This window comes from Dromaius novaehollandiae, chromosome 11, assembly GCF_036370855.1.
Source record: "Dromaius novaehollandiae isolate bDroNov1 chromosome 11, bDroNov1.hap1, whole genome shotgun sequence".
Classification (NCBI taxonomy): Eukaryota; Metazoa; Chordata; class Aves; order Casuariiformes; family Dromaiidae; genus Dromaius; species Dromaius novaehollandiae.
In genome coordinates, this window is record NC_088108.1 from 12105549 (window position 1) to 12126895 (window position 21347).

At 38.5% G+C, this 21347-nt stretch overlaps 1 protein-coding gene across 1 annotated transcript; it reads right to left on the reverse strand.

Annotated features, from left to right (window-relative positions):
* Window positions 1-1669: 1669 nt before the first annotated feature.
* Window positions 1670-21283, reverse strand: FMR1NB (FMR1 neighbor). Its single transcript, XM_064518266.1, has 6 exons — window positions 19524-21283; window positions 16552-16629; window positions 13054-13167; window positions 11391-11528; window positions 8829-8925; window positions 1670-5571 (listed from the first exon to the last, which is right to left on the reverse strand). Exons 2-6 carry the CDS (start codon window positions 16625-16627, stop codon window positions 5409-5411), a joined length of 588 nt encoding a protein of 195 aa, XP_064374336.1. The 5' UTR covers window positions 16628-16629; window positions 19524-21283; the 3' UTR covers window positions 1670-5408.
* Between the last annotated feature and the right edge of the window lie 64 nt (window positions 21284-21347).

A 21347-nucleotide genomic window follows, 5' to 3' on the forward strand; every position in this document is an offset into this window, starting at 1 on the left:
TTAGCTAATATGCCCCACCCCAGAAGCTTCACAGTTCAACCACAGTCATTTTATAGCAGTCTAGGAATGTGCTGGATGAGGGAGACCATAACAGTAATTTGCCATACTCATTCATTGTTCAAGAGCTAGATCTCAGTCACTCACTGCATTATAAAAATAACTGGTCAACACCAACCCAATAACTGCTTTTCACCAGGTTCTCAGGTCTCCTTGCTTCTGACAGTTGTTTATACAAACTGTCTTTGACAAGAGCTCCCTCTCCTCAAACTGAGGCCTGTCATTTTTTAAAGCTATCAGCTGGGTATGGGGGAAGACTGAACGCTTAAAAAGTCTAAATCTTAGAGCAATACAGGCTAACCCACTTTTCTATGAGCTTAGAAAGAAACCACTATACATTTCAAAAATGTCTTCTAGTCTGAAATATCACTACCTATGGAAAGGGCACTCAGGCTTAGGAATGCAAATAAACTTTTTCCAGCCCTTCCTTGAAGATGATGGGGAAAGACACATCTGTGTCCTCGTTTCCTTGAGACTGCAGGCAAAAATCCCTCCTCACCTCTCATGACAGTACCATTGTCTTCACCTCTATTTTTTGTAAGGATAAGGTGAAGAAGATATAATACCCTAGTTATTCCAAAGGTGGCTAGTCCAACTGGGTCCTCAGTTTCATTTGTATCATTCCCTAACAGAACTTTCTGTATGAAAAGGCCTTCCCTCCCTTCTCTCCATGTATCAGCACACTGCCAACCACCATTCTTTTATATGTTTAGCTACTGCAATTCACAAGGCCATATTTAATTAAGAAATTGCCTTTCAGTAATGCTGTTACCTGCCTGGTGCATTTCACTGAAGCAGGACTTTTCCATTAGGAAATGTACACCAGAGCATTTTATATCTGTGTATTACCTCCCCACATTTCCAAGCAGTGCATTGGCTCCTAAGCACAGAATGTTACCTCTCCTTTTAGTTGGCTTAGTTCCTCCACCCCACTTTTGGATTGTGTGTTAGCGCTGGACCAAGCACCTTGAATAAGTAAATGGTACAAGCTCAGAGTCAAAAATTGTAACAGAAGCCTAGGCAAGGGTGCAGTGCTAAATGGCAGGCAGGCAAATGCATCAGAAGAACTCCTTCTCTAAAGGAAGAATTGTTTTACTCATTTCACTTCAGCTCAGCTGAAGATCAACAGTAGGTAGAATATTGAACAGCTCTAGACTTATAGACTGAAAATCAGATACCTGGAAATCAGGGAGATAGGATGCAGCAGGACTCTCTAAAATTCATAGCCATGCTCTCTTTTAGAGGGCAGCTCTTTGTAGAATTACCGTCATCTTCCCCACATTGCCTGATTGTCAGCTGACACTGACAAAACATGCCCTGCTGCAACAAGGACAGCAAAGCTAGCAGGATAGTGTTGACAGCTGATACTACAGGAAAAAAAAAAAAAAAAGTATTGAAAAATGAAGCTCTATTCCTCTTACCTGCACACAGATGAACAAACACATACATGATTGGTTGAGTCTGGATGGCAGAAATACATAGGACTGGATTTTCTGAGGAAGCAGTGCAATAAGAAACATGCCTTTTGTGAATGGAGTTGGAAGCAGTACACTGAAACTTAGAAAGCAAGAACAGAGCAACTGTGGACAGTTTTTTCCTTTAATCTGGCTGAAACCATTTTTTATTTTTCTAATGTTTTGTGAGAACAAAAACAGTCTTGGGGCAGAAAGACCAGGAGCAAAACTGATTTGGACAGAGCCACTCACTCCACTGAGACTGAGCAGAGGAACATAAAACACTTTTTCCAGGGGAACCTTTGCACTTCATTTTAGCTGTGCATCCAAGTCTAGAGGTTGGTAAAGGATCAAAAAACCCATATCACTTCAAATTTGCATTCCTTTTGCAGAGACAAGCTAGAAAAAATATTTATTGAGCAATGAAGTACATTCTCCCGCTTTACCTACTCTACCTGGCCTTGCATGAAGCTCAGCTAGATAAAAATTATTTCAGAACTGAACATCAAGCCTTCAAAAATATGAGATGTGTTCCCTAATCACAAGGATTTTTGCTTAAATACGAATTTGTATTTGGTTTTGGGTTTTTGATCTTTAGGGTTCAAATCTGTTCTCTCACCATAACTCTGAGAAGCTTGAGTTTCATTCCTCATATTTAAGTTCAATTTTGCTGACTTTGAAAGCCTTCTGAAAAACAGACAGAGGAAAAAGTACCAGATATTGCCACAGTTGCCTGTGGTGTAATGTAGCCATTTCATGTTGCTTTAAAGCTTTCAAAAATCTCTTCAATTCTCTCTTCTTACATTACAAAATGTGGTTACAAGTGTGGATTTCAGAGGGAACAGAAAGTAAGACCCACTCTCTGCCATCAGATATGGTGTAGGCTCTGGGTGACGTGATGAAAGAGTGTACTGGTGCTGAAGCCCTCTCAGAGCTCCCATCTCTTAAGATGACTGCATCCAGTCTTGGACACAGGTACAATGAGGCAGATTGCTTTGCTTTGTATTTGTTTAATCGTTGTGAAGATAAGGAGAGATGTTCCACTGAGAGCTCTTTTGTTTCATTCCATATCAGTTTGATAGAAGAGAGAGCAGACCTAAAGCCACAAGCAATGGTTTGTATATCTTGTAAGTCTTCTAAAGCCTTGTCATCATATGCTGTATTATGTTGTCTTTTTTACAGAGTGACCAGTGCTCTGTTGTACAGTATCTGCGTTCTTATGACTTGATGAACCACACTGTAAAAGGTAAAAATCAATAAAGTTCTCCAGAAACCAAAACCACTGAGGGAAAAATGTTTTCCTGCAGCACCATCTTGTGGTCCCTGATGTTAGTACTGAAGGTCTCTCTGGGACTGGAAGGTCTCTTCTGCTGGCCTGGCCCACAAATGGAGCTGAGAAACAGCACGCCATGCAAGACAGCTTCTGTCACTAATCACAAAGGCTCTGGGGGCCTTGTAGGGATGCTTATGCTTCTCCTGGCTGACCTGGCCCCTAATCCAGTTCTTCGAAGGGATAGAACAGACAAAGGGAAACTGAGTGTGGCTCAAACACATAGCTTGGTACACAAGATATATACCAGCAGTTTAGGCACTTGGGAAAACATATGTTCCAGGTAGGCCTGGAGTAACCCCACATTGAAATTGTTCTGTAGTACACTGGGGTCCAGGAGATCAAACCCAAAAAGATAAAGTCATAATCAGACAGATTATACAGAAATAAGAGTAGTCGAACTTTTAATTTGCTGAATATTTACTAGTAGAAGTAAGCAGTCGATCAAAATGTCTGCTTTCATGTGATGAAGTCAATATAGATACCATCATTCTCAGACCTGTGAATATCAGCGATGTAACCTTAAGGTGACAATCCTGACCCTCAGTAATAATGAAATGGACATTATGACATTTTTGGCACAACTGGCAGTTATTATGCAATACTGATGCTGGACAGCTATCGATCCAATGAACTGTCAAATTAGTATAGAACTTAAGATTTAAAATGAGATGTTTTGACTTCTCCAATCAAAATGCAAAACTTCTGGCTCTTTAGAACATCTTTACAATGTAGCTGCTACATGGAAAGGGGTAGGGCCTAGTCAATGCACTGTGCTCTTGCCTGTTCCCTCAGTAGGGATAACATAAGCCTTGCTGTGTCCTTTTTTTATCTTCCCTTCTCCTCTTACAGTGCATATATTTTGCTTATGCTCATTTTCATCTGATGCTGCCACTGTTACTGCAGATGCACTGATTGCTTGCTGTTAAATATAGTTGTTTCATCAGCATGTCTCCCTTTGTCAGAATGTTACACAATATTGAAAGCAGTTGTGCTGTCAATGACATGTAAACAAAAGGAATTTATTACCCTTCAATCAAAATAATGAAGCACCATATGAAAGCCTAACTTTCTCCAGAGCACAACTCTTTCTTTATAATCACCAGCCATGAGGATCTATGCGGTTTGTCACATGCAGATTTCAGCTGTGACAGTGCCCCCAAATTCATGTAGCAGGAAATTGTTTTCATCTTTGTCAATATGCCTATAGACACACTTCACAATTCATAAAAATAACATCAAGCACCAGCAAACACACACCAGATTTGGAAGGCAAACAGCCTTATTCAGTCTCCATCATTCTGCGCCTCCTCATCAAAAACATCACAGATTCTTTTGCTTACAAAATTAATACCTAAATCATGTCTGATATGATGGTACTGGCAATGATTGCAATGTTGAGCTCTAAAGCTTTCGCATGTAGTTATATTTGACCACCAGTAACATCTCTGACAATTTCTCGAGACATACTCCACCCCATTACACTTGGGTCTTAAGCGATGTCTATTTTAGGATTGATGTAACTAAGACAAAATTTTATTAAATAGGGAATCCTGCAAGTACAGAGTTTCTAAGAATCACTCATAATATTTATTCTCTAGGTTAGCAGTAAAGCTCCATTCCTCCCAGTTCTAATTCTTGAAAATTATGCTACATGGATTTCACAGACCCAAAGAAAAAGAACCAGTGATTGCATCATTATGAGTGATATTGATTTCCATTGACATTCTCTAATGCAACTGCCCAACAGATTGCCTAAAGCCTCTGCAGCCTGGTAAAGGATTAGCCATTTACCTCATTAATATTAGTAGTACCACTCTGCTATGGTGGCATCCAATACTGAAGCAAAGTAAGCTTGCCACTCACTACTGATTTAATGAATGACAACTACCTTCTCTTAATCCAGACAATATTCTAAGATTGACCTATCAACTGGGACAGTCACTTAACTAGTATCCTTATTTGCCCTCCACTGGGATGCTATATTAATAATAGAAGACTGGCTTCAGCATTCAGGAACTGCCAAAAGCAATTTCTGCCTTTTAGCATTACTTGTCTTTTACAGAAGATATGGTGCAAGTATGAAGAACTAAGAATGAAGAACTTCTTAGTGCAAAAATCAATAGCAATATCAAAGGGTGACAATGTTATATTCATTTGACACTAGAAAAAATGCCTCATTTTCTAGGGTGTACTCAAGTAAGCCTGGTGTCCTTGTCCTGCTTGAGGTCTTCAAGATCAGCTGGATGTTCCTCTACACCAAAAAGAAAAAACACACGCTAAACATGGGTCTAATTAGTTTTAGGGACCTGTTTACAATTTTGCCAAATTAATATTGGCCATAGCTTGCTCTGGTGCCATTCAGCATCTCAGGACAGGAATCAAATTCTTGCAGACTCATTATGTCTCTCATAGCTGAAACTGAGGGTGATCCCTGATAAACAGTGCATTTTGACAAAATCTGCCAGACTGGGGGCCAACAGATATTTAGTATTGTATACATCTACTACTTTATATAGAATTGATGGTAAAACAACAATACTAAACTGAAAGGACAAAAGGATACTTCAAGAACAGTTTAGTTTACCTTTCTTCTTGCTCTTACGGTCCTTGGAGATTTTCTTAAGTAAATCCGATAAAAAGCCATGATTATTTTCACTACGCGCTCTTTTCTTCTGCACAATTTGTTCTACTTCTTTACTCGCACTTCGTAGAGGATTGAAACATTGACTGCAATGTATTAAAACAACAGCTGAAATCGACCAATTTCCTAAGGAAGAATTTTCCTCTACACTTTAGCCGCGAAATCCTAGCTCCAGTGAAGAAAAGGGCAAAGCTACATCACAAGATTTCATCACTAGAATATAGATTGAGGCTAGGAAAAGCATTTGGATAAGCATTTCCTATCTCTTATATTTTCTTCATGAGTTTCAGCGGACTCGGTGATTCTTAACTATACAACTGTGACCACAAAATTCCCTAGGAGTCAGTCAACCAAAATCTGTGGTCTGCTTCTCACAGCTGTACTAGAAATTCAGCAGAATGAAATGAAGGCTTTTCAGGTTTATACTCTCTTTAAAAATCTACACAATACTATTCAAATACAGCACTAGTTATGTGTACCTCTATGTTTTCCTACCCATTGGCGTCTTATCCTACTCATCTTGGCATGGTGAGGTTAATGAAGACAAGTCACTGACAAAACAGTGAGAGAAAGAGGGTAAGAGAGCATAGTGATGGACCTAACAAAATCAAAGGACAATGGAGCTCAAGAAGAGAGACATTATGGTGACAGCACACAAGAGGAGCTGGTGATTTGCAGGAAATGGGTAGAATTAACACACGTAGATTCTGCTTCCTGCATGAACAATTCTATGGAGAGAATGCAAAACAGTGAGTTCATTAGTGAGGAAGTAAAGTCACAAAGCCTCGCTGACTGAAATTACTAGTACTGATTAAAGTGTGGCAAAGGGAAGAGTACTCAGAGTATGGTTGAACTGCTGTAACTCAGTCTGTGGAAAGGAAATAAACAGCTCCCTCTATCTATTTTACAGGATTTTACATGGCACAAATGCCTGCAAAGCCCTTCCATGGCTAGTAGCCTGGCTTTAGACTGGTTCTTCACAGACTGTTATGGGAAAATCTTGGAATTTGTTCTAGAAGAAGCACAGTGCAACTCACCAGTTGTCCAAAATTTCATCAGCAGAAACTGTCGCATTTTTTGACAGTTCTACAGAACAATCCTTACTTCTGTGCATGTTCTTTGCAGTGGTTTTGACATCATATTTAGGTTCATCATACAGTGTTACTACAACACATACACACAATACATACAATGCTACTACATACATACAATATTACTAACGAAAGCAACAGAATTTCCTCCTAGATAGAAGGTCTTGGGCTCATTAAAGGAATGCTTTTCAAAGCCATATCCTCTACCAACAGTCTCTAAAACTGGTAAAATTCGATTGAAGTTACTACGTTACAGGATTGCTTCTTTCCTAGAACACAAACATACAATGCTGGAAATTAAAACCATTTAGCATCTGGTTAATCACTGCGCTAAAAAAAAAAAACCAGAAAAACAAAAAACAAGTCATAGCAGAACAGCAATATTCCTGATTTCACTGCCTATGAAAAAAACACAAAAATGATCATTTAAACATTATTGTGAATTTTCTCAAAATGAATACATATTAATTCGTTTTCCAGAAAATTTATGATAATTTCATGCTAATTCTTTGCATCCTGTTTTCAGAGTCACTGATGACTCAGTGAGGCTATCTGTATGCTGAACATCAGCTGCTGAACACACTGTAAGATTTAATGTGGAGATCTGCACAGCAGGTTTTGTCTAAATGTGGAACTCCATAGCAAGTGGCCATCTGCTAGGCAGCCACATTAGTAAAGTGTACGGGTGTGTGCATGCACATGTACATGATCCCACACAGCTAATATCTCAGTAAAGCAGAAGTTTAGCACTTGGGGAAAAGTAAAACCTTCAGGAAAAAGAAATTCTGTTACATTAACCAAGTTATAGCATTAGCTAGTCAATATGAACTATCGCCTTAGAAAAATAAAGTACAATTACGTCAGTACATTCCATCTTAGTTTAATGATTTTGATATTGTGGACCTTACATTTTTCCCCATTATCATAAGAGCATATACACATGCTGAAACTCTTAGTATTGTCAAGTGCTATACTGCTTTCATTGCATTCACAGGCTTTAATGTGCCTCACACATCAAAAACCCACTGCACATTAGCAGCATTAGATATTTATTCACTTTTCTCCATATGGTCCTAGCCTGTGTCTCTCACTCTTTTCAGGCCCACTACTTTATTGTTCAGTGCTGTCTCTTACTGAATAATTCCAGGTATATTCCACAGAGAAACACATCTCTACTTGTTCTTTACACACTGCTTTTTCTCATTCATTTGTTCCCTATTATCTTTCAGGTAATTCCTGGTTGCACACATCATTTCCTGTGCAGCAGTGAGAATTATTTACCATAGGTAATGTTGTGCTTTTGTAGAAGCACCTTCTAAGGCAGTGGTGAAGGAACAGATTTTGTCTCTCTTCTCTCTGTGATTTTGAGAGATAAGGCAAGTGGCAGGAAGTTTTCTCATTTGTTTCTGTTTAACCTTATGTTACAAAGTGAGATGACCTTTTCCCCAAATTGTTCCTTTTCTTCTTTATAGATACTCTGGATTTTCTTTGCGCTTAGGTCAATGTGTCCTAACAACCTATTCTGGATAGAACAGGATAGGCTGCATGCTTTGCTACCCCACAGGGTATGAGGTGTGCGGTGTTACAGGCTGCCCTATATCTTCATTTGGTCTTAGTCTCATTTGCTACCTTTTGCTCACAACTGGTACTTGATGGTATCACCTTACTGCGGAAGAGTGAAGAAATGGAGACAAAGTGCTTTAACACACATGAATGTACAGGAAGATATGGAAGACAACTTTGTCTTTGGTGAGAAGCAAGGGTGGAGAGTGGGTGTAAGAAAACTGCAGAAGCAAGGGAGCAAAAACCTGGTCTTTCACACCTCAGCATATTTGCCCAGGATAGGATCCACTTCTCACAGAGCACAGCTCAAGCCTAGGCACCACTTCAAGCCCCACTCAGATCTTAATGTGTAGACTTCTTTGCTAACCTGCAGCCAGTCTGCCTTCAAGTTTTATATGCGACTTCCCAAGCAGACAGTTGCAGGATCAAGTTCAAGCTCCTTATAGCTGAGTCTTTGGAATGACTACTGGGGTATTAAACACACATCTTTTTTCACTCAAGCCATATTGACTCTACATTTTATGTAGCTTCAAAATAAAAGGACTCATTTTTGATCTTTGCATGTTAGTTTCTTGCCTTTCTTCTAATCTTCTCTCCTCTCACTGACTTTAAGCATGTCAATTGTCCAAATTTTTTCTGTTTAGAAACAGTGCATCATGAATTTGATCTGATCATACAGTAATTCTTACCTCCTCTGCAAACAGGCACAGCAACAAAATGGTAGAAGCCCCAAAATAAAAAGTCCTCCTGCTCCAAGCACAAACAATCGAAACGTCAGCTGCAGATCTGTAGAATCAGTAGAAGTTTGTGTTAGTTATGAATGATCCTGAGGTATACACTGAGGTACAGAAGTCAGAGATTAGTCTCTCAGACACACATGTATTTCAGTCAGCAACACAGTGGAATAAAACAGGTGTTAGAAATGAGCTCAGATGAGAAAGATCTGCTCTTAAATTTGACCTGAGTTCAAGCAGCCCATGTATTTGGTTAGTTGCAGAAGCAACTGGTGTTCGATTCATGCCAGGGCAGGAAAATCAGTCTCTTTTAAAAGCATCTTAAAAAATTCATGCAAATCACGAGAGTGAACACTATTTGTCTATTTCAGTTTGTAACTTTTGCAGTATTCTGTTAAAGCCTCATTTTATTCTTACTAAAGTCAAAGACAAAACTCCCAGATCAAGAACCATTCTAGCATGCAGCCTAGGACCATTTTATGGAAACTCAAGTGCCATGAGTCTGATATGTTAAGTGCTTCTATTTTGTCAACAGATTGCTACGAGGCAAACAGCATGCCCTCCCAGGGCAGTAAGTGTGTGTATTTTCTTTGGACATATGCTGTACGTCCTGCAGCATTAAAGCAGCTAATTACTCTATGAACAGATAATTTAGTAAAATAGCTGGTCCTTGATGTTTACTTCCAAACAATAAAAGCCTATGAAATGACAAATCAAGCAGCTTCAGCTGAATAAGCATATATAATTTTAACATTTGCTTGAGTGCATGTCCTAAAATGAGCAAAAGAGCTACAATTTTCACTGCAAAGCTTTTCTTCTCGCTACAGAAGTATCTTTTATACATAACATAAAAGCCCAGTTGTGGACTAAATATTATTAAAACTATTTCTACAGTATGCCCCTAACTAATGGGCAGATTCTGATGGCCTCATGCTGTATGGGACTTTCTTCTATCAAAACTAATATAATGGCAATGGCTGCCCAAGCATTGAAATGTGGTTTGGAAATACGGAAACAAGAAAAATTTAAAAGTTTGGTCCTGACCTCACCTTGCTTCTGAGCAAGGGCAAAAAAGCAGAAAGTGAGTAATAGATGTTAGGTTACAAATATTCCCTTTGGGTTTCATGTTCATATTAAGCCAGTTCTTCCTGAAAGTTGGATATCATCTCTGAAGCCCATGGAGATGCACTGAATTGCATTAGCTGAAGACGTAGACCACCACGTTATATATACTTATGGGTTCTTTATGGTTTATATATACACACACACTTATGGTTTCTTTTTACTAACTTCTGTGTTAGGCAAGATCACCTTTGTCTGAGAAGGTTCAACTGTTGGTGAAGATACTATACAACAGGAATTGCTACGTTGGAAAAAAAAGAAGTAACGCATTTAGTGCTCAGTTCTGTTCCTATTTAATTCTATGACAAATCTCCCAGAATCATTCTAATATTTTGATATTGTACATGATAGAGAGCCTTGAGATTGTGTGTCTAATAAAAACTTCTAACTTTCTGCATCTTTCAGTTCATTGGAAGACCTTCACAGTGAAAAGCAACAGCTGTTTCTATAAAGCTGTACAAACATAAAAAGATTATGACAAAAAATAAGATTTGATTCAACCCTTTTAGTAAAGCAGAATTTACCACAGAATTACGTACTAAGGTGGGTGTATAACAATAGATTGTTGCATTCTTCCATATGCAAAATAGAAAAATCATCCACAGTAAGTCTATGCTCAAAGGAAAGAAAAAAAAAAAAAGAGGAAGGAAAATATAATGCTAAGGCTAAAATTTAAGGACACAGAATCATAGAAATTTTGGTTGTAAGGGACCTCTGCAGGTCAGGTAGTCCAGCTTCCTGCCTGAAGCAGAACTACCACCAACACTAGGTCAAGCGAACATGTCTTTCTCTAGTGAAGTCCTGAACGTCTCCAAGATGGAGACTCTATCACCTTTCTGATGACTTGGTCTAGAGGTGCACCATCCTCCTATTTTTTTCCCCTAATGCCCTGCCTGAATCTCCCAAGCATTGAAAAATCAGCCATTCCCCTTTACATTACCTGTCATGACCAAGAAAAGTTTGGCTCCATCATCTTAGTAACTGCCCTTCAAATAGTTTTCAGTATCTACTAGATCACTATTTAGTCTCCTCTTCAGCCGCTGAGCTCAGCTTCTCTTCATAGCACTTTCACAGAGTCACTACCTCCACATATTAAACCCCCCTTTCCACAAATAAAGCCTTCACTACATTCTTTGTACTAATGTATGCAACTATACTTAGTTGTATTGCATCATACATTCTTTGCTTGTGCTGAGGTTGACAAGCTAACACAACATTTTTTTTATCAATGAGCTGTTTTCAGTGTTAAAAATATATGTAGAAATAAATGCAAGTGTTCACTTTGAAGAGATCGGTGATCTGAAAATATAAGGGAAGAAACGGAAGCAGAAAGGACATTGTCTGACCAGAAGAAGCATTCTGCAGAAGAAGCAAAAAAATTACAGTTACACTTACTGTCTTTAAATGGGGTATAACATTTCAGTTCATGGCTGGTTTTGGAAGGACAACATTTATTTTCCAAGCATTCTGTTGCGTTAATGCTCTCTCCTACACGACAAGGAATTAAGGCTTGCTTGTCTTTGTGACGGCATGCTTTAACAAAAGAAATAAAATGTAAGATTTCCATTCTAAAGACCAATGTTCAAACAAATAAAAGTGAGTTATCATTTTGATGTCCCTAGGATATTTGGATAGAGTAAGTCTCCCAGAAAGCAGCACCACTGACTTTCATGCATCCTCTTTCATAAAAATTAATTGATCATCTTCATATTAAGAGAAAAAGTAAAATCATTTCATAAAACATACTGAAATAACTGGTTTTGTGTCAGTAACAAACATTAATAAAATAGAATCTAAACATTGTTGTGCCACATTTTTGTTTTTAGGTTTACAAAATAACCAGGAAAGAAAAACTGTTTTCTAACAGGACTGTTTCTCATTAAAAAAACCCAAAAAACAAAAAACAACAAAAAAAAACCAGCAAAACTTGAGACTATTTAAATTTCTCAGTTTTTTGAAGGACTCGACACACAAGATGTTGCAACTACCTATGTATCCATTTGGCACTAATTGCATATTTCTACAAGCAGCTAGTTTTCAGCTGGTAATAACAATACATATTCTTAAATTGCTATTAATAACAGATTTATTGGGAATCATGAGGTACTCTGTGGGAAGGGCCTAAATGTATAAAATAATTATAAGTAGATATCATATATAATCTGTGACTTCCTGTAAAATCTGCAGTAAACTCTGAGTTTGGTTGCATTCTCAATCTCACTTTTATCATAGACATAACTGGTAGTCAAAGTCCAAACTCACTTAATCAAAGGTAGGACCAGGCACTTCGTGAGAACACTCTATTTGCTTAGGGCTATGTGGTAAAAATCAGTGCATCTCCATTGCTTTTACTAACGTAATGCAACAACATACCAAGGGAAGACTAGTTTCTCTGTCTTTCCTTCTATTTATTTGTGATCTAATTATGGAACCAGGCTTACAGCCTTTATATATACCAAGCCTTTTCCACATTCATGGATATTATCTTTCATATCAATATTAGCAAATACATTCCATTGCTACTTCCTTCTCCATAGTCTTCTGAAATAACATTGTTCTTGTCATTTATCTTCAGCAGTCTAAAAGGTGAACAGTATAGTCTAAGCTAGATCCCTCTTTAGCTAGTGAGAAGTCAGAGAACAGGATCACTATAGGGCAAAATCCTCCTTCCATTTAGGATGCGCTGAATTGCTCTTTCCTTCTTGTGCTTATAGAAGTAATCTAGAAAACTAGTTCAGATCAGATGTAGCAAAAGTACACAAGGTGAATCCTACCCCAAAGTGTCCAGCATTTCTAGCACAAGCACCTCACTCAGGATAAAGGGTTTTGTAGAATGGCAGTAACGCAATGGAAGCAAATTGCAAATCTGTATTTGTTCCAAACGGATATTTAACAAAACCACTTCTACGAAATCAACAAAAGTTTTACAAAATTGGATGGAGGGTCTCAAATACACTAAGTGTTGGCAGGTATGGGTAGAAGTGTGGGCTGCAGGTGAAGCAGAAGGAAAGGAAAGGGAAGAGGGAAAGAATGCTGCAGTGATAAAAATTGCACTTACTCACTGGAGTGAAGAAGTTTACAAGAGCTTCTGATGCATCTTTCAGTTTCACTTTAAGTTTGCTGGGTGCCACTTCACTTTTTTCTAAAACACGCTGAGTTGGTGATGCAAAACCTGGAAGTTCATAATGATTAGCTCATTACCATCAAAATATTCATAATTAATTAAATGCAATGACATTTTCATACTGATTATCTTTCATTATGAAGGCATTTATAGTCATATGAATTGTGACTAGTGATGGCTAGCAAGGTTAAACATAAATGTCTTTCTGTTGTACTCAATTATATTACTTCAAATTGCTTCATGAACCAAAATGAGTAAAGAACTGAAGCTATGAAATTTAAATTATACTAAAGAATCCTTTCAGCTGGAAATTGTCAAGACAAAAAGCACTATTGTTCACATAGCAGATACAGGTTACATTAAAACTCTATTTTATATCTATAGTTTTTTTCTTTTTCTCTCTCTATAGTATATGAGAGCAGAACTTTTAGTCTTTCTTATAGATCAAGATCAGACCAGAACCAAAAAACAGAAAGAGAACAGAGTAAGAAGTGAGTTTGTTAGACAAAATAAACAGTGCATCTAGCCCAGTACCCAGTTTCAGGCAGAGGCCAATAATAGATGTCTAGAAGAGCAAAAAACCCCCAAAATCTGGAGATACTGCAATATTTTCCCAAACTCCAGTGGTTTGTAGCCCTGGGATGTCTCAATAACCTTTTGGTTTTTTACTCCCCTGAAAAACATAGCACAAATAGGTTTTGTTGCCTCACTATACACCTTTTTTCACCTTTAGAAGAGATGCCTGAGGACTGGAAGAAAGCCAATGTCAGTCCAGTCTTCAAAAAGGGCAGGAAGGAGGACCCAGGAAATTAGTCAGCCAGTCAGCCTCACCTCCATCCCTGAAAAGGATGCCATCTCTAAGCACATGAAGGACAAGAAGGTGATCAGGAGTAGTCAGCACAGGTTCACAAAGGGGAACCCACACTTAACCAATCTGATAGCCTTCTATGGTGGGATGACTGGCTGTGTAGATAAGGGGAGGGCAGTGGATATTGTCTACCTTGACTTCACCAAGGCTTTTGACACTCCCTAACATCCTCATAGGCAAGCTCAGGAAGCATGGGCTAGAGGAGCAGGCAGTGAGGCAGATTGAGAACTGGCCGAAAGGCAGAGCCCAGAGGGCTGTGATCAGCAGCAGAGTCTACTCAGAGGCCTGTATCTAGTGGTGTCCCCCAGGAGTCAGTACTGGGTCCAATCTCTTCAATTTACTCATCAATGACTTGGATGAAGGGACAGAGCACTCAGCAAACTCGCTGAGGATCCAAAACTGGGAGGAGTGGCTGATACCCCAGAGGGCTGTGCTGCCATTCAGAGGGACCTGGACAGGCTGGAGACTCGGGCAGAGCGGAACCCCATGAAGTTCAACAAAGGCAAGTGCAGGGTCCTGCACCTAGGGAGGAATAATCCCACACACCAGTACAGCTTGGGGGTTGACCTGCTGGAAAGCAGCTCTGCAGAAAAGGACCTGGGAGTCCTGGTGCTCAACAAATAGGCCATGAGACAGGACCATGCCCTTGTGGCAAAGAAGGCCAACGGTATCCTGGGGTGCATTAGGAAGAGCATTGCCAGAAGGTCAAGGGAGGTGATCCTCCTCCTCTACTCTGCCCTGGTGAGGCTGCATCCAGAGTACCCTGTCCAGTTCTGGGCTCCCCAGTATGAGAGCGACGTGGAGCTACTGGAGTGAGTCCCATGAAAGGCTACTAAGATGATTAAGGGATCGGAGCATCTCTTGTATGAGGAAAGACTGAGAGCTGGATCTGTTTAACCTGGAGAAGACTGAGGGAGGGATCTTATCAATGTGTGCAAGTATCTTAAGGGAAGGTGTCAAGAGGATGGGGCCACACTCTTCTCAGTGGTGCCCAGCAACAGGATGAGAGGCAATGGTCACAAACTGAAACACAGCAAGTTCCATCTGAACATGAGGAAAAACTTCTTTACTGTGAGGGTGACTGAGCCCTGGGGCAGGTTGCCCAGAAAGGGCAGTATCTCCATCCTTGGAGATAGTCAAAAGCCATCTGGACATGATTCTGGGCAATCTGCTCTAGGTGACCCTGCTTGAGCAGGAAGTTCAGACTGAATGATCTCCAGAGGTCCCTTCCAACCTCAACCATTCTGTGATTCCATTAAAGAAAGGTGCAAATCACAGCAGGACTCCACCAGCAATCAACCAAGTCACAATGGAGAGAAACCAACCAACCAACCCACCCCCACTCACCCTGGGTATTAAATTCCTACTTGCTGTTTATTGCCTTTTTTCCCCCCCTCTATATAAGAAACTCATCCCATCACAGCTTTATTTAACAGCTTTCAGTGATGGAGTTTATTGAAAGCAATTTTCACAGTTTTATAGTTCTTTGTGAATAGGACAGAGATCATGGCCTAACCAGAAACTAAGATCTTGAATGACTTAGTGGTCTTTTAGATGATTCTTCAACTAGTAGCATCAAGAGCCCCAGGCATATAAATCCACTGTTCATCCTGGGGCACAACTTGCTTTTTCTGTGCCTTATAATTGAAAGCATGTCAAAATAGAGAATGTGAAAATCACGTTAACAGAAATGCAGCCTCCAAAGTTCAGACCAACAGTTATGTCAGGGTCCAAGGCACAACAACAGAAACAGTTTTGAAGTTTTTATGATTTCTAAGGAAGTTAATAAGAGATGAGTTATCTGGCAATCAGTTTGGTAAAAAGAATCTAAAAAGAGGACCATGGTTGTCCTATATGTTACTCCCCTCATATGAGGGTTTTAAGAGACACATGCCACATACGTAGCTCTAACAGACACACAAATACACCCTGAAAGCAGAACGGCTTATTCATTTAGATACTGCAGAAACATTTTACAATAATTCTTGGATCAACTGACAGCCTTTTACCAGGATCTGAAAATGCTGCCTCCAAAGTCTGCCTTCTCAAGGCAAAGGATCGAATGCAAGGTGAACATGTACGCTGATCCTTTATGCACAGTTTCAGATTATCACAGTTAACCTCTGGTGTGAATGCAACTTATCATCCTGACAGAAATTTTTGTTAACTATTTTAGTTTACCTCTTATGTAAGTATGTCACATCTCTACAGATTTCAGGAATACTTCTAACTGTAGGCTGGGGGGGGGGGGGAGGGGAGTCCAAAGCAGAAAAAAAGAATCTATAATCAAGGTAAAACAAAAACAAGATGCACTACCAGGGATGGAAGAACAAGCACATGTTTCTCTTACAGATGTATGAAGAGGGAGATGGGAACTACACTTTGAGGAAAAACATGTTTCCGCTATTTTCAGGACTACAATCAGTCCCATTTGGAGTACCTCCTTCTTGGTAACATTTTTCAATAATTTTCAGTCATAGCCAAGACAAAGTTGCAACATTAATTTCCTGCTAGTAAAATTATTTGCTTCTTCTATAAAAATACTTTCTTCTTGCAATACTCACTTGAACCAATGCTATGAAACAACATCAGAATCACACAGTTCCACAACAGCTGAGTGCCAGTTACTCCTTGCAGCATTACTGCAATAAAATCAGTAGTAATAATCAATACATAGTTGTGTACCAGTAACTTTTTTTTTTTTAAACTTTGTATGCACTGTTTGTAACAAACATCACAGAAGACTGTTGCAGCAAGCAAGACTGCCATCTTCTTGCATTAAAAAGGAGGCCAAACCCAGCAAAAAAAATTTGGGCAATAATTACTGAAGAAATTAGGCACTTAAGAGAACTTAATGGGAGGCACCTTGAACAGAGACTAGCCAAAAAATGGCTTTCTTTAAAGTATCACAGAGCTAGCTATTTGACATATTAAAAGATTAATCACTTTTAGCTAAGCATTTTAATCCAGGTTTAAGGCCAGAATCAGGATTTAAAAAGCAACAATCTTTGGAAAATTACAACAGACATCTAACTTCACTTACTGAATTATTCAGTCTTTCGAACACTAGGAGTATGAGATGCTTTGAATAAAAACCACTTTTTTAAAAAAAGGGGTCCAAAAGGATAATTTAGATAAAAAAATATTTTTAAAAATCCTAAGTCACTCACAGTAACTTAACAACAGGTGTTGAGACAGGTTTTTATACCCTGAAATTACTTCCTGAAGACCGCTTTGCCAGCTGCTGTATTTGATTTTGCCTGGCTGCTACCTGTTTCTGTTACCTTTAAAGGGTGTTTTCCAATTACTATCATATAATATTTAGTAGTTAAGGCAGCTTAAACCTAGTGATTATTTTAAATGATTAGTATTGGTAAGGGAGCAGAATCTCATTTTCCTAAGCACCATACAGAGAGGAGTAACACTGCATTTTACACAGATACTGTCCTTTGAAGGGGCTCTTCTCTCTTTACTCCTGCTAAATGTGGAACACTTTCCTGCAGTTAGAACATATTTATATATTATTCTACAGAACAGGTATGTTCTCCGTCCCACAGAAAAATTTTGCTTCAGCATTTAAGTGTTAAATTAATTCTTAACACAACAGGTCAGAAGGAGCAGTGAAACTTGTTTTTCAAGGAACCTATTATAATGCAATACCATCCAGGAGAAATGGGAAGGGAGGAAACATTCCCTGAGAGTGGGGAAACAAGGCAGATTTAAAGGTTCTAGCTTTGCCCCTTACGTACTTCTTTCGCTATCTTCTCTGCTACTGCTGAAACTGGAAGATTATGGCTATTCAGAGTGCAGCAGCTACAGACTTGTTAGGCAAGACAGAACAGAGAGAGGAAAGCCTGTCACAATGGGCTCTCTGTTACCCATAACATCACTCACAGTGAACAGTACAGATGTGGTACCTGCACCAATCACTTAAGGGAATGAAAAAAGCCACACATGAAGTTAAATCCTGAGAAATTCAGCCCCCAAAAGAGCAAAGACCAAGTTACAGGCCTCCTAGTCTTCCCATCCCAAGTTAAAACTGTGAGTTTATCCTATCCTCTATCACAGCTCACTGTGCAAAACAGAAACACTACCTAGAAAACAACTGCGGAGATCAGGTAATAGAAACTGCAGTCCATTGATACACTCCTCAAAACAGCCAAAGTTTGGGCAGAGCACATAGGTTAGAACTTCCCAATAATCCCATTGTATGTAAACTGTTAGGTAACGTTTCATTGAGGTCTCAAAAAAGTGGCTCATACATTTAAAGTGCAACACTGATTCTTGAAAGAAGGTCACTCCATCAGTTCCTGAAACAAATCCCTGCACTGGAAGCAAAGGGATAGTCAGACAAGTCTTTTTCATTCTTAGACATTTCCATTCCATTTACCAATGGAATGTTCTTTGAATGGATTAGGAACAGAGTTAAAAAACTCCAAACACCCAGAAAGCTGAAGTAAATGCAGTGACCAAAAAACCCCCCAACAGTTCTCAAAACAATCTAGCTCCCTAAAGCAGTTTACTATGTTTTAGAAAAAACTTAGGCATACATAACAGCTGTCTAAACAGACAAGTGATCTTGGAAAAAAAATTATATACATGCACATGTATTTTCCTCCCCCCCCCCCCCTTTGCTGTTAGTTAACTAATGAATAATGAGCTAAGGCAGCTGACTTCTTTTAAACTACATTTGGTAGGTAGCATTAGTTTGCTAGGATAAAGTCAGGTAGCCTCAATTTCACTGTTTCTTTCTAAACAAACTATATGCCACCACTGTCAATACTACCAATGAGGAGATATTTAGAGACACCTAATACAAGTGAACATTCTTCATTTTACAAGCATCTAACTTAACATGCAATTAAGGTTTTTGATTTCTGTCATGGAACACTGCATATGATCCAATACACTTCTGGGACTATACGAGTATGGGACTTTTCAGATTACAGGGAATATTAGAAAATTGTCCATGCATTTTATCACTGTGTTGTTGTTTTTGTAGTTTAAGGCTGACTCCCCTCGCTTTAACTACAGTCTATATCTAAGGCCTAAGCTAAACCCACTAGCCCCCCCTACAAACTCCCCAAACTCCAAAGAGTTCTTCCAGTTACACCTTTTTCTATAACAGTCATGTTTCTGTTCATTTATAGGGACAACATCCCTGCCAATGCTCCATATTCAAGTTGGGTTGGGTGGGGTTTTTTGTTGTTTGTTTTAAACTGCTTTTATTAGAAATCAGTTTCTCATATCCAGTGCAAAAATATGCCAAAGTCTATTGAATCACAAACCTTCAAACAACATGAAGAACCTCTGCAAAACCATAAATCTGTGATTGTTGTCCTTTTTATGATCTACTTTCACATAGCTCTCAAGAGGACACAAGATCAGATCTCAACCATTTGACTGACAGTAGTTACTGCTTTAATAATTCCTGTACAATAGGCTTCAAACAATGTAAGAAGAAAAAAATAGAGACAGACAGACAGACAAATAGTAGCAACTGGCTCACATCCATGGTTTAGTAGTCAGTATTTACCTCTATTAGAAATTGCACTAGATGGATGATCTTCATAACCATGCAAGCAGGAGTGTCAGACATGGGGTACATCTGGAAAAAAAAACTCTTAGGATTATGAAAAGGATTCCTCCCCTGACATGGACACCAGCTTCAAAGGCTGATGTGCAACACTCATGGTACTTAAGAATAGAGAGCTGTAAACCTAACCATTTCAATGGTGCAAATAATGTAAGAGCATAATGTGAAAGTTATACCACATCTAAGTAAGCTTGGTGCAACTCTAGCAAGAGGTATAACCCTGTAGATAAAACCGGGATGTATTCTGAATACTTGACTTATAAGGACTGACCTCAGTTTTCTTACACTGTTAAAATATCAAATTTCTCCTAGCCATCTTGATTTTCACAGCTGTGAATGCAGCTGGGCAAGACTCACTAGCAGCACTGTTAAGTGAAAGTGTGTGTGTGGGAATCTTATTACGCACTATTATGAAAACTACTACTACATTAGGCTAACCTTGTTACTTTAAGTACCCAACAGAATCAGTATCAACTGTATGCTTGTTTTCAATACAGGTATTCCATTATAAGTCTTAAGTGTTTCTGGAAATGGGCAAAATCTTTAATAATACATACAATAAAAAAATTTTAAGACCCACCTTTGCTCTTGCAGATTAGTACAGAATGCCAGTTTCCAGAATCACACAGCAGAGTTCCTGAAGTGACTGAGAAATACTTATTCAGAAGCTATTTAATCTATTTTCTTTTAATATTCAATCACTGAAGAGTTTTGAGGAGAAAGGTGCTGCAGTTCAGGAAAATCAGTTATCTTTCACAGTAAGCGCTCCTACGAAGAACGCAGAGTCTATGCTCAGTATCATAACTGCAGTACTTAATTTTGTTTCTGGCTTGTTGAAAGAAAACCAAACATGGTATACAAAATCATGTTTGAGATTAGAGACAGAAACTTCAAAAAAACCCTCATATGTAACTAAGTCATTTAAAGAATTTCAGTACTCAAGAAACTAAATTGATTTGCTCCTTGAATTCATGCTCACAAACAGACAAGATTTTCATCTGTTTCAAACAAGCTACTTAAAAATATTCTTTTCTTGATAAGATTTTTAGAGTTGGTATAAAACCTTAACTTCCCACTATCATTAACTTCCCATCATTAATAAAAACATATTTACTAAAGAAAGGAAACAAAAACTGGAGTTTTTGTTAATTTATAGGCTTTGTGTTAATTTATAGACTTTGAGCTTAACCCTATTGAATTTAAACTCTGGCATTATTCACAAATACCTCTCACTCTTTAAAAAGGACTTTATTTTTTTTAAATAATTTTAATTCATTAGACCATACTCGATAAGTTACCAGTAGGATCCAAACCCAAGCATCAGACATTTGTTGCACTTTCAAGTTTTGTAACAACACATGATTTTTCAAAATAAAATTGTACATTTAGATTTACAGTTTAATTTGTTGAAATTTACTAACATTTAAAAACACTGGAATTTGAATCAAAAGGGATACATATTAAGCACGCAGAAATACTGAAGAAGGTCATAGCCCGAAAATGCATTTGAAAATGGAATGTGATTAATATGACAAATTGCAGTTTAGTAATTTCACATTTAACCTAGTTAGCACCTTAGTGAACTCAACTACCGAATGTAAAAAATTGAATGCATATACTATCACAACTCAACAGGTATTGTACCATTTCATCATGAGATTTCATTTTTTGTGTGCATTATGCACCATAATTTTGAAAATTGGTAATATTTCAGAAGTTTTCTAAAACAAGTGAAAATAAACAATGCCTACAGTTAAGAGTTTA

Excerpts from the sequence above, each read along its gene's own strand:
- FMR1NB (XM_064518266.1), bottom strand. The coding sequence starts at position 16,627 with ATGCTGCAAGGAGTAACTGGCACTCAGCTGTTGTGGAACTGTGTGATT. Across the intron at positions 8,926-11,390 it reads TTATACCCCATTTAAAGACA|ATCTGCAGCTGACGTTTCGA; the intron begins GTAAGTGTAACT and ends CTGATTCTACAG. Across the intron at positions 5,572-8,828 it reads TGTGCCTGTTTGCAGAGGAG|TCAATGTTTCAATCCTCTAC; the intron begins GTAAGAATTACT and ends AATACATTGCAG.